The sequence below is a fragment of the Entamoeba invadens genome (assembly GCF_000330505.1).
Source record: "Entamoeba invadens IP1 unplaced genomic scaffold scaff_1105074724362, whole genome shotgun sequence".
NCBI classification, from domain to species: domain Eukaryota; phylum Evosea; order Mastigamoebida; family Endamoebidae; genus Entamoeba; species Entamoeba invadens.
In genome coordinates, this window is record NW_004440255.1 from 16,898 (window position 1) to 31,814 (window position 14,917).

The 14,917-nt window shown below is 27.9% G+C and overlaps 2 protein-coding genes across 2 annotated transcripts; both read left to right on the forward strand.

Moving 5' to 3' along the window:
• Nucleotides 1-9,197: 9,197 nt before the first annotated feature.
• EIN_436300 (myosin heavy chain, skeletal muscle or cardiac muscle, putative) lies at nt 9,198-10,100 on the forward strand (the record flags this gene model as incomplete). Its single annotated transcript, XM_004255493.1, has 3 exons — nt 9,198-9,278; nt 9,406-9,550; nt 9,844-10,100. The coding sequence occupies 3 exons, from the start codon at nt 9,198-9,200 to the stop codon at nt 10,098-10,100; spliced, it is 483 nt and encodes a 160-aa protein (XP_004255541.1).
• A 345-nt stretch (nt 10,101-10,445) lies between these two features.
• Nucleotides 10,446-11,098, forward strand: EIN_436310 (hypothetical protein; the record flags this gene model as incomplete). Its single annotated transcript, XM_004255494.1, has 2 exons — nt 10,446-10,509; nt 10,551-11,098. The coding sequence occupies 2 exons, from the start codon at nt 10,446-10,448 to the stop codon at nt 11,096-11,098; spliced, it is 612 nt and encodes a 203-aa protein (XP_004255542.1).
• Nucleotides 11,099-14,917: the final 3,819 nt, after the last annotated feature.

The window sequence follows — 14,917 nt, forward strand, 5'->3', positions numbered from 1 at the left end:
TATAGGTGTAAAACACATAAGGATTCAACATCATACATTAGTGGTTTTAATAAGTATTTTTCATAAAATTGACATTATTTTTGATTATTGTTCACAACAATTATGTTAATATTTAATAAAACATTCTACCATTATATATTTTTAAAAAATTGAAAATATGTTTTTGAACTTATTATAAAATAATTTTAAAAAACTAGACAAACATCTTGGCGGTAAAAGTCGACCTACTATAACTACTCCTAACATAATATGGAAGAGATGGTTTTTATAAATTTTTAAATTTGGTTTTTTTATATTTTTTTTCTTATAAAATAAATACAGAAGTTACAACTAATAAAAAACTTATTTCCAAAAACAAGATTATAAAAGGAAATTCTACATGTTATGAATATAAATACGAAATTATAGACAAACATGGTAATCCAAAAATTATTACTTGATTTACTACATGTAATAATTCTATTAAAAGACCATCACAAAGTCACAAATATGTTCATGATAGAGATTATGAACGAATTTCAAATTATATTGAAAAATATTTCGAAGATAACAAATCCGAATTGATTCATTATTCAAATTTAATTAAAATATAAAAAGATGGTATTAGAAATGAGTTTGAAGTTATTATAACAAAGAATATTTTAATGCAATTGTTATAATTTAACAACACGATTTTATTTTAGTTTATAATTTTAGTAATTTTTTATCATAAATTTTTTTTCGCTTTTTGTTTTTTCTTCTAATAAAGATGCCAAGAGTTACAAAACAAGATTTCAAAAACTTACTCAATAAATATTTCTTAATTTATCCAAACAGAGGTATTCCATTTGCTAAAATTGAAACAGTTCAAGATGTTATTAACACAATATTCAACAACGAAAGAAGATTAGAATTTGCAAAAAAATCATTTGGATACATACACAAGAAATGGTAAAACATATTTCAAATCAAACTTTTACAATTATTCAAAATTGATACAAACACTTGATAAAATATATAATGATTAAATTCATCATCAACACGAAATAAAAGAAAGATACAACGAACTTTCTAATTAACAAGTTGCCATAAAAACTAAGATCAATGATGTTAAAGAAAAACTTAACAAAATTTTAAACAAACATATTGAACTTCAAAATTCAGACTTGTTAAGAAATAATGAATATGAATGTATTGTATTCTCAGAGCCACATGATATAGAATTATTTACTGAATGTTCAATTAATAACAGAGAAGATTCACATACTGATGAAAGATATCCAACATTTGAAGAACAAGAAGTTGACATCAGCAGTTTCAAACGTGATAAATATGATGTTCCAGTGGTTGAAAGGGAAATATACAAAGTTAATAATCTTGATCATTAAAAAAATACTCAATAATTCACTTCAGTCTGCAAATAAGCCATGCAAGATTAATATTGGTTTTCAATTTATAACTGAAGAATTGCATACAAATACTAATGAAAAAACATACGAATATCATATTAAGAACGTTGAAAATAACAAGTTGTCTATTACAAAAGATAGCATCATCAAAAATGATAATGATATTGTTAATTTGGTTTCAAACATTGAATCTGAAATAATGAGAAAAGCAGATATGGCTAAGAACAATCTTATATCTTCAAAACAAGTTTACATCGGTATTACAGATATGATTGTTGTCAAATACAATTTTGGTTCTACTGGTCTTGCTAACGAAGAATTCGAAATTTACAATAAATATAATAAAAATATTATGATAGCAAATACAAAATCTGATAATTTGTGTATGTTCAAAGCACTAGTTTATCACAAAGCACAAACTAACAAAACAATTAAAAAATCAACAGTCATATATACAAGTTTAATTGCATTGGCAAAACATATTACAATCAATTTTACAAATCAGATAACACTATTAAGACATCTAATTTATTTAATATAAAACCGAGATTGAACAATTTTGTAAATTCTTCAACTTATCTGTTTATAAATACAGCTTTGATGTTGTATCATGTCAACTATGTTTACTTCATAAATATGTTAATGAAGATTATGAAGAAAAAAATGAATATAATTTCTCACATTTTCAAAGACGGAAACGAACATGTTATGTTTTGTCGTGATATCAATAAATTAACTGAATATGTATTTTGTTCAAAATGTGGAGTTAAGTCTTGCTTAAATACTAAAGAAGGAAGATATAAATTAAAACATCATTATGATAAATGTAATAATTTATTTGATATTAAAATGACAACTGAAGATTCTTCTTTACCATATTGTCCACAAATATTCAAAGATAAATTATACACATATTGTAAAGCTCATGATTTGAAATATACACCAATGAAATATTATATGATATATGATTTTGAAACAACTGAAACCGATTATAAAGGAAATAAAACAAGTGATAGTGACGAGAAACTCATGCCTTCGGATGAAACAATTAACGCAATATTGTCAGAATTTAGTTTAGCTGTTTCTGATATACTAAATGACACAATAAATTCAAAATATTTCTGTAAATTCAGCATCAACAATGATAAAACAATATCAACAAATGAAAACTTTGTTGAAGATTTTATAAAATACATTATTAAACTTGGATTTGATATTATGAATGCTAACATCAGTACATTCATGTCTAATATTAATCCAATGTATCATGAGAATAAAGATCTTTTAAAGCTAGTTAATAACTGGGATTCCAATGTCGATATATTAGGTAGGAATAGTGAAAAATTCGATACACAATACATTATTCAACACCTTGATAATATTGATTCTAAAAATATTAATATTCTTGGTTCATCTTTATCTTGTAAGATGTTGACTATTACATACGATAATGTTAAAATATGTTTCAAAGATGCAATGAATTATACTGGTCCATTTAGTTTGGATGAAGTTTCTCAAAAATTTGGTAAAGCTGAAACTAGAGTCAAAGGTGTTTTTCCATATAACCAACTTAGAACTGAAAATATTCAAGAACAGTTTTTAAAAACAAATCCATTTACAAGAGAAGACTTTTACAATGAACTTAAACAAGAAGAATTGTCAGAAAAAGATTATAACAAATATTTGGCAGACGCTAAAAAATATTCAAAGTTCTATGAGTACACCAAATTTTATAATATTCAAGATACTGTCATCATGTTTCCAATAATTGATAATTAAATTGATTTGTATTCTCAAGATGACTTAGATATGTTAAACTCTATTTCATTAGCTAGTTTAGCATCTGCTTCAAAATATTTGAAATGTTACGATGAGTTTGATATTAATAAAGAATATAAAGTAAATGTGAAAGATGAAGAAAGGTATGAATTAACTGATTATGATTTTAAAAATATGGTATATAGATATCAATTACAAGACAAATTTGCTGGTAGAGACACCACAAACAACATTACCAAAAAAGATTTTAAACACTTTGAAGAAATAATTAATATTGGAATGTGTGTATATTGCAAGTGTAAATTCACAAAAAATAACAAACCAACTTTGGATAGAATAGACAATAAGCTTGGACACAGTGTTGGAAATGTTCAACTTGCTTGTAATTATTGTAATAAATTTGTTTCAAATAGAGACACTGTCGTTGGCAGATACATGATTCAAATAAGAAATTACGCAACAATTAATAATCTTACTCACAACATAGACGACAAACGAGTTGTGAATCTTGTTAGAAAGGGTGTTACTGGTGGATTATTAACAGTTCATTATAGAAGGATTATTAAAGGAGAAAACACAATTACTAAATTGAACTATGATGTTATCAATAATATAATTAATATTTACAATACTCAAAATATTATTACACACTTTGTTGGTGTTGATTTTAATTCTCTTTATCCTTCATGTTTCTCATCTATTGAAAATGAAAACATACCTTATACAAATCACAAAATGTACATGCCTGGTTCAGTTAATATGGCATTGTTTGATTTAACAGACAAACAACAAAAATTTGCAAGACACATTATCAACAAGAAAGAAGATTTATTTATTGCTGAAGTTAAAGTACATATTCCAAATGAGTAATTAAACCATTGTATCAACTTTTTACCAATTATTCGAAATATAGATGTTAGTCTCAGTAAAAATATTATTGGTGAAAAAATGTATGATTATATGAATAAAAACGAATACAAAACTGAAGATATCATTGAAAGAAAACTCACACAAACATATGACACAAAATTTAACAAATTTTCAGACAAATGAATGAGTTTCGTTGACCAATACATGGTGTTCATTCCATATTATTTATGGTTTCTCATTGATGAATTTGGATTTGTTATAGAAGATATTAAATCATTTGTAACATTTACTAAACATGATTCTTTCTCAAATTTTGTTACTGAAAAGATGAATACTAGTCAAGAAACAATATTAAATAATGATAAAGTTAAAAATTTATTCCAAAAGATTCAATTAAACATATCATATGGTCAAGACGGTATGAGAACAGACAATTATAACAAAACCAAAATAGTTGATAAGAAAGGTGCTTACAAATCAAATAAATCAGTTTTCCACATCGATACTTTATTGATTTCAAACTCAAAATATATTACAACTGAAAACAATAGTTCATATAAGATTGCAACACCAGTACAATGCGCATTTTTCACTTTAGATAATGCTAAATATTGGTATTTGAATTTTATTTATATTTTCATGAATAAATGCTTGGATCAATCTAGATTCCATTTTGTAGAAGGAGATACTGATTCTATGTACTTTGCGGTGTCTGGAGACATTGAAGATGATAACAAACAGTGTTTCAAACATATTATAATTGATCATGATTTTTATAATAAACATGTTTACAAATGGTTGCCATATTAATTTTATTGTTCTGATGACAAATTTAAACCAGTATTAAACAGTGATGTGGAAAGTATTCAACACAAAAAATGTTAAATGCATCAATTGGAAAACAAGGAGATAGTATTATTGCTTTAGCTTCAAAATGTTATACAACATTTAATAATGACAATATTGATAAACCTATTTCATTAAAAATTAAAGGAGTTAACAAGAAAACAAATAAACATATATGTCCGTCATCATATCTAGAAGTTATTGAAAAAGAAACAACAATTGATGGAACAAACTATCTGCTTCAATATAAGAAAATTTCCAATGTTGATGAAATATTGAGTCTTGAAAAACAATTGAAAAAATGAATAAGAGAATTAAATAAAAATATCGAAGAAGAAGAAGATAATATTATAAAAACATCATATCAAATTCAATTACAAGAACTCAATGAGAAATTAGAATCAAAATTATATTGGAAAGATGTCAAATCATCTGTTTATAAATATGTGAGATTAACTCTTCATAAAACTGCTTTGTCTGGTGTTCATTTGAAAATGCAAGTTCATAATGACAATTTTGAAACGTGTACTCCATTATATATCAAAGACGAAGAATCTGATTTTTATAATATGAATTATGATTCAACATTTTTCAACGAAGATCGTGAAAGAACATTTGACAATAATTTATCATCTGAATATGAAAAATATATAGAAACAGATGAGAATAATGATAAACATGTTGTATACAAGAAGCATATTACTATTAAATACAAGGGTGAATTTGTTGATGATTATGAAACACTCAGTGAAGAAGAATATCAAAAATGGTACAAAGAAAATTCACAATTCACTTATAAACCATATATATCAACAGAACCAACATATCAGTATCTCAAATTTAACACAGATAAAAAGAATTACGATGATGATGAATGTGGTGACGAAAGAATTGATTGTTATGGTACACTAGATAATAGAAAACAAACAGGATCAGTTATTCAAATAAATCATTCAGAAGTTGCTATCATTGATTTTGATATTCATGATAGAATACCAAATCCAAATTATGATGAAAATATTCCTTACAGTTTTGGAAATTCTAAATATCTCTATCCAGATAAACAAGAAGTGAGACAACAAATTATAAATAAATATCATCTTAATAAAGGAATTGTAAAAACAACATCTGGTGGAATCCATTATTACACATATTGTGACCGTATTCCTTGTGAACTCAAAAACAAGTCCAAAGTTGTTGAGATTATTTCAACTGAATTATATGATATTGATGTATTTGTTCCAAAAAAAATGTCTGAAAAGAGTGATGGAAAGATTATGAAATATGGTTCAAAAGCTAAGAATCACAGTGGTCAAATAGGTGTTTATCAACCTATTGACAAATATCAAAATGATGTTGACATTGATACATTTGAAAAAAATACTGTGTAATCTTGATTACTTCTATGGTGTTTACAACATTATGAAATTGGGTGAAACATATGATATACCAATGCCAAAACAGATTATGTACAATGACGAAGAAAGTAATGACGATGATGAAGAAAATGATTACAAAAAAGATAAACTTCAAGATAGAAGTATATTGTCAAAAATAAAATCTTAAATTCATGCTCACAAAAATAAAGGTATCACTTTATTTAAATTATTCACTTGTTTCAACAGATTTGTTAAAGAAGATAGAAAATATTGTTACGATGATTGTTTACAACATATGAATCTATCTAGTAAAGCACAAGATTGTTTCGAAAGTACAAAAGATTCATGCTCTGATAAAAAAATATATTGTACAATTAATCCAAACACAATGTTGAAGAAATATGCCAATATAAAATAAATATTTTAATTTTATTTACATTTATTTTATTTACTATATGTACATTTATTTTTTATCAAATGCCTAAACAATAAGCTATACCAGAATTCAAGAATTTATATGAAACAGTTATTAACTTTGATAGTAAAGAAGAATTTGAAAAATATTATAATAAATACGAAGATGATATAAAAAAGATTCCTACATTTAGTCTTAACATAAAATTCAAAATACCTTGTTATCATATAAATCGTGTTAAAGGTGTAATAACACTGTATAAAAATAAGAATGAAAACATTGATACAAATAATTCTGATAACAATTTCAACATAGAAGATAGATTAGATTTAATAATGGGTCATATTAAAAGTTTGGATAATAAATTAAATACTTTATTGAAATTATTTAATAACCAATAATCGAATTTATTTTTTGTATATAAAAGAACATGACAACAATCATCGACATGATTAACAGTGATATTATTGAATGTAATAACGAAAGTTTTACAAGATCAACATATATGGATATTTCTATTATAATTCGCGATAAAGATGGATATGTAAACATTACTAAAATGGTAAAAGAAATCAATAAATTGACTGGAAAAAAGAAATGTTTGAGACATTATTTGAATACACAAGATTATAACGAATTATTAGAAGCTGTTAAAGTAAATTTAGGGGTGCACGAAAACGGGCGACCCCATTTGGAAGCTACTTATGTGTTAAGAAATGGTTATTTTAATGAAATTCAAGGAACATATGCTAATCCAATTTTAACCAATTCAATTGCTTTTTGATGCGATAAAAGTTATGCTCTTAAAGAAAATGATATTATGAATACTATAAATGATCTTCATAAAACTAACAAGTTAATAAATCCAGAAACAACGATTGATGATACATTTAAAAATTTATAAAAACCATCTCTTCCATATTATGTTAGGAGTAGTTATAGTAGGTCGACTTTTACCGCCAAGATGTTTGTCTAGTTTTTTAAAATTATTTTATAATAAGTTCAAAACATATTTTCAATTTTTTAAAAATATATAATGGTAGAATGTTTTATTAAATATTAACATAATTGTTGTGAACAATAATCAAAAATAATGTCAATTTTATGAAAAATACTTATTAAAACCACTAATGTATGATGTTGAATCCTTATGTGTTTTACACCTATATATGTCAAAAAACCCTAATGAATAGAGTCAAATCCTTTGGGAATATAAATATTGAAAATGGGCATATAAATGAGGATTAATCCTTGGCAAATAATATTAAAGGTGATAGGTGACCTACTATAACTACTCTGGTATATCGATATCATAATCTGAATTTACAGCTTTAATTATTTCATCATGATCAAATATTCTTGTTTCTAGAACGCTAATCAATTTGTTCAAAGCATATTTATCTGTTAAAGGATATGTTTTACACCAACATTCATTAGTTTGGTAATTACATATTACATTTTCATTACTTTGTAGAGTGTTAAGATAATCATTCAAATATTCTTTGAATCTTTCCATTCTTTAAATTTAAATTCTATATCCACATCCAAGATCGACAAATAAGGATTTGTCATCTAAATCATATTTAACATAATCATCAACATCTTTATCATAATCAAGTTTAATTATCCCTTCAGTCATTGTAAGGAAGATAAAAAACCATATTACTATAAATTTACTATAAAACTTAATTACTATAAATTTACCATAAATCTGATCTATAATTAAATTCAAATCTCTGCGTTGGGGCTTCGCCCCTTCAGGTTTTTTCCAAAACCGTCCCCTCGCGATTTAATTAAATTATGATAAAATATAGTTTAAAATGTTGTTCCCCTAATTTAACATAATTTATATACTACTATACATTTTTTTATGTTTTACTATGAAAATTATTCACTGGGTATATATAGCTTTTCAAGCAAACATTACCATATATTTCATTATATTAATATCAATAAAGTATTATTATATATTTTATTATATTAATATCAATTAAATATTATTTATATTATTTATATAAATAAAAAAATTAGTAAATAAGTAAAATTGAATAAATCGAATAAAACTAAGATATGATGATATTGACAGAATTTGAAAAAACAAAAATCCATTGGAACCACAAATAAAAAAGACTATCTTGGCTGCTCAAGGGAGGTTCATTTCAGAATTGTTCAGTTTGCATGTTGCCGGTGGTGATGACTCTGGAGCCTCGGCTGGTGGAGCCAACAAGGGCCAGAAAGGTGCCAAGTTTTTGACTGTGGGATCTAATTACAGAGAACAACTTGATGATCTTATGAAGAAGTTAAGAATGACTACACCACACTTCATATTATATGCATTCTTCCAAATAGACAGAAGAGAAGACGCTACTTCGTTGACTCGACTGTCTTGAAACAATTGAAATGCAATGGTGTCTTAAAAGGTATTAGAATTACTCGTATTCAAACAGAATCATCTACAACGAATTCTTGAAGAGATACTTTTTTCTTGGAACTAACATCAACAAGAAGACTTCAGATGCTATGCCAGTAGTCAAGGATCTCATGAAACTATTTTGTGAGAAGTACAAGAAACAAGCCAAGAGTGAACACTGGCAAATTCAAGTTTGGTAAGACCAAGATTTTCTTCAAAGTTGGTGTTCTTGCTGAAATTGAAGAGAATAGAAAAAACAGAGTCAATGAAATTGTTGGTGGTCTTCATATGTGCGCAAAAGCCATTGCTCAAAGAAAGCTTATTGAACAGAAACTCGATGAACATATTGCCATTACTGTCATTCAAGACACCATTCACACTTGGTACCAATTCAGAAATTGGGTCTGGTTCAGATTATTCCAAAAGGTCCGACCAACACTTAAGAGAAGAAGAGTCGATGAGTGTTAATTCGCAACTAAAGACAAAGAAATTGAAACTTTGAAGAAGAAGATTGCTGAAGAAATTGCAAAGAGAGAAGCCGCCGAGAAGGCAATTTCTGAGATGAAAATCAAGAACGTCGATTTGGAAGCTTTAGTTTAAAAGCTTAAAGAAGATATTGAGCCAAAGAAGGTTTCTCTTGACAAGGCTGATATGAAGTCACGAGAAGACCAAGAACACATTGAGGAACTTCAAGGTGATATAAGAGAGGAAAGGAAGACTTGAGCAAGTTAACCACTGAGTACAAGTAACTTGAAGCTGATAATCAAAGACTTCAAGATGAAATTACTGAACACAGAGCCACTATTGCTAAGAAGGACAGTGTTATCACCGAGTTGAACAAAAACATTGAAGATAAGGAAGGCAAAATTTCTGACTTGAAAAAGAAGCATGAAGCTAAAGAAGACAATTCAAAGGATCTTGAGACACAATTGCACGAGAAGGAAGACAATATTGCCGATTTGGAGAAACAAGTCAAGATGTTGCAAAACACCATTTCTGATGTCAACGCATAGAATGAAAACATTGGAGCTGTTAGAATGATCTTGCCAATACCAAGAATGATTTGAAAAAGACTCAATTGGCTCTTGACGATATTGAGAAGAAACTCGACCAACAAGTTGCTCAGAACAAGAAGGTTTCAGACGAGAGAGATGGGTATAACCAACAATTGCAAGCCGAGAAGAAGAAGACTGCTGCGGACCAATCTGATAGAAGAAAAAAGATGGAAGACCAAGTTAACGCACTTGATGCACAAGTCTCATAATTTAAAGTCCAAGTCAGTGCACCAGCTTCTGTTGCTCAAAAAGAAGAGAAGAACATGTTGAATTCAAGAATTGCTGAAATTCAAGCCCAACTTGATGAAGAAAGACAGAAGGCTGACAGTGCAGATGCTGCAAGAAAAGCTGCTGAGAGCAAATTACAGTAAGTCCAGTTCAACTTAGATGAAGCAAATAACACTAAAGAAAAGTTGACTAAAAAGGCGAATGACTTGACCGTCCAAGTTGATCAACTCACCGACGAGAAGAAGAAGAATGATAATGATTTGGAGGAAATTGACAAGATGATCAACAACTTGAATGCCGAAGTCGACAAGGCACAGAAACAACTTGACACTGCAAATGATGACAAAGATGGCAACGAAGCGATGAAACAGAAATACCAAGACGAATTGAAGAACATTAGAACTGAACTTGATCAAGAAAACAAAGACCATGCCAAGACCCAATTGATTAAAGGAAAGTATGAGAAGGATATCGCTAAAATCATAGTCAGAGCTGAAACCCTTGAAAAGAACGTCCAGATGGCTGAACAAGAGAAGGTCAAGACTGTGAGAGACTATAAGGCTGCTTCCGAAGAATTGATGAGAACAAAGACAGAACTCGACGAAAAACAAGACGAATGCGACAAACTTGAAGACGATATGTCTGAGATGAAGACTGAATTGGAAGCCCTTGAACAAGCTGCTAAGACTTATAAACAGTCGAAGAACACTTACGAAAAGAGAAATTGACTGAGTTGAATGAACAACTTGATCTTGAAAGAACCACTGCTCAACAGACTAAAACCCAGAAGAAGAGCAATACAGACAAACTCAAAGAAGTGAAAACGAATTTGGTGAATATAAGGAACATGTTGATGAATTTATTAACTCGTTGACTGCTCAAAAAGCTGATTCACAGAAGGAACTTGAGAAGGAGAGAGCAATGAAACAAGAAGCCGACAAGGAAACTCAAAGACTTAGAACTAAAGTCACCGATTCAAAAGCTAAATTGGTGGATGCTGGTGCTACTGGAGCTTCTATTGCTAAATCGAAAGCAAAATATGAAACAGAATTGGAAGGAATCGAAACAGAAAAGAAGAAGCACAAAACGCGGCTGCTAAAGCTAAGAAACAAGCTAAACAGTATGCTAGAAAGGTTGAAGAGGCTGGGAGAAAGCTTGCAGAATTCGAACAGAAGGAGTACACAATTAACACTCAAATTGGTAAGACACAAGCGGATTTGAAGAAGACACAACAATCAGTCAGAGATGGCGAATTGAGAATTGTTGAGTTGGAAGACATATCAGAAAGGCTAGTGAAGATCTGACAACAAACAACATGAAGTTGATCGGGTGAGTGAAATTACTTTTGAATCTAAGAACAATTCGATTCAAATAAAACAGAAAAAGACAAGGATAAATAATTATTATATTTTTGTTATAATTTTTTTAATTAAAATCTAGTTTAAATACAAGAGTCTAGTTATTAAAAATATAATATTTTTATTATTGTTTTATAGTTTATTTCAATTAGATGCCTAGAGTCTTTGAAAGATGCCTTTTCAAATAATTTTCATTGAGTGATGGATATTTCCAATGATAAAAAAGATTGTGATGTTCTATTTTTAATAAGGAATTGGAGTTTCGATACAAAATCGATACAAATTGATTTAATCATATTAACTTTATCAGTAAAACCCAAAAATACATTTAAAAGTAGCGATTCATTTCAACAACATCACTGATGCTTTTATTTATTTAAAATAGTCAATTTGCTATATACTTACAATTGTTATATTTTAATTATGTGGAAAAGTCTATTGATCTTTTCTTAGTTTGTTGCTTTAAAAAAATAATTTGTGTTACCAAACTATTAAATTATAATTAATTATATCAACATTTGTGCTATTTATTTTTAGATGAAAATATCAACTTTAATATGATTTTAATATTTTTTACTATAGTTTGTAGTTTGAAAAAACCCATAATAAATAAAATACCAAACTACTTTTCAATTAATATATTTCAGAAAGATACAACGGGACACAAAGAGTAGATATGGCGCAACTGTCGAAACTTGTTGAACCCGGCGAGTTGCGGCGTCGTGAATCCATCTCCAAAAGATACTAGACACAAAGAAAAGATGCCCGAAAAACTAGAAACATCAAAATATCCTCATCAAGTGTTTGTTCCAGTGTTAGGTTTGAAGGGTAAAACCTGTTTTCTTTCAGTCTGTCCGACCCTTCGAAAAGACAGATTTTGTTAAAACTGTGTACATTAATTCATGTTGTGGTGACGTGGCAAATTACAAAAATGACACATTTTTGAGTCAATGTGTTGCAAAGTTTGAAAATGTTAATAAAGGTGACAAAAAAGTCAGTTAAGTTGGAAAACAACAACACTCTATGGTGTAAATTTGTCATTATCAGTCAACTCGTTCTGCTTGGCGGTGTAAGTGGATGGGTCGCAAAAACTTCCATTTTCACCTTTTTTGTACACACGTATATCACAACCATTATTACCAAAACCAAACCCAAAAAGATATTGACTGTCTTGAGGATAAATATAAAATTCGTAATTGGTGCTAATGACACTTTTCTTAAACTTTTTTGAATTCAAAGTGCCGCTTCTCACGAGTGAAAATATGTAAGAACTGCCACTGCTGATAAATTTGTTAACGGCATTAATATTTCCAGTAAACACGCCGCCAAACTTGTTGTGATTTGTGTCTTCTACCAAAAAGCACAAGTTGCTTTTGTTCATGACTTTTGTATCAAACACCGAGGTGTTTTGTGACCAGTTGTCTTTGTCTGAGTCAAACACAACACTCCCAATCTTCATACCCGTCAACTTCTCAAGACCAGCTTTTTCTTCAAGTGTAATGTGTTCGCATTTCATTCTATCTTCATCATGTTGTTTCTTTGAATTGATGAATTTTTCCGATGTCTTTATTTGATCAATTGTATTGTTTTTTTGCTTGTTTGATTCTGTCAATTTCATCTTCAAGTGGTTTTATATCCATTTTACACTTTTCTTCATAAAGTGCTATTCTGATATTGAATATTTCATACAACTTGTCGTTGTCGCTTTCTGTTGAAAATGAAGCCAATTCACTTTTGATTTTATTTGATACGTTATCCAAATCAGTGACGATTTTGTTGAGTAAAGTTGTGATGTTCTTCTTTCTATCAAATACCCCATCAAGTCTGTCGAAGTGTCCCTCTGCATTTTCAATGCGTTGTTCAATATCAAGTGACTTGTCGTCAACAAAGTTGTATTCTCTTTTATTTTTGTTGAGGTCTGACACCGCCTTTGCTGCGTTGGTGCAGAGTGCTGAGAGTGCTGTTAACTCGTTTTCCATTGTATGTTAATAGAGTTTATTTGTTTTTATATTTTATTTTATATAATCTCATTTAAAAACATTATTACCTCATTCATAATGATTTTTTTTCAATTGAAAACCAAAAAAGAAATTATTCAAACCAACATAAAATGATTTTAATTTTAAACAGGGTCTATCACGGAACAGGGAAAAATTTGGAACTTGTCCCAAAAATGCATTTTAAAATGAAAAGGGGTATATTTTATTTGTTTTCATACCAAAAATAAAGTAGTTTAAATAAAATTTATAGTTATGTTTGTTTTTACAATCTTTAAAACCTTTTCTTTACAGATGGTGACTTTTTGCCGCGGTCATTTTTAATGTTAAAACTACAGTTAATAACAAAACTATAAAATATTAAAATGTATAGTATACAAATAAATGGTTCAATAATATAATATTTATATTATATAAAATAAAACTAATAATTATAATTGATAATATTATAAAATATTAGAAATTGTTTAATAACGATCAAACAATAAATTAACTAGTTAAAATAAAATTTTTATTAACTATACTTTTCTTAACATAGTTAAGTGAAATCAACCAGAACAGAGCTGTCACCTTGCGATTACTTGTTAAATTAATTTGTTGATGCTTTTCATCACTTTCAAACATCAAATGATGGTTTAATATACCAAATTAATATAAAAATAGAATGGATTATAACAAAACATTGAATCATGATACTTGGTGTTGTTGATAAATTTAGGTTGTTTTATAAACGTGCAATACTTTGATAGAACAGAAGAGTTATTATTCGTAGGAAAACAAGTGAAACTACTCTGTTCATTATTGATGCATAAACAAAGTGTTTGAAACAAAACTACTGCAATTATCTTCATTCTATTGTTTAGTCTTTTTGTTTGTTTTATCAAAGCTATTATTAAATCATATATTTACTATATTTATGAGTATTTTGTTTAATTGAAAACTGTCAGTCAGTATGTTTGTTGATGTGTTTTAATATAGATCACAATTAAATTATTTTAAATTAACAATCATTATTATAATTATTGATTTTATTAATAAAATGTTAAAGAATATTATATAAAAGTACTATAAAAACAAGTGAGTGAAAAAAATCTGGCTCGTTTTAAATTATAATAAAATATAATATTTATTGTTATATGTTATAAACTATTAAAATATTTCAGAAACAAAACCAAAAAAAGAAAATAATTAT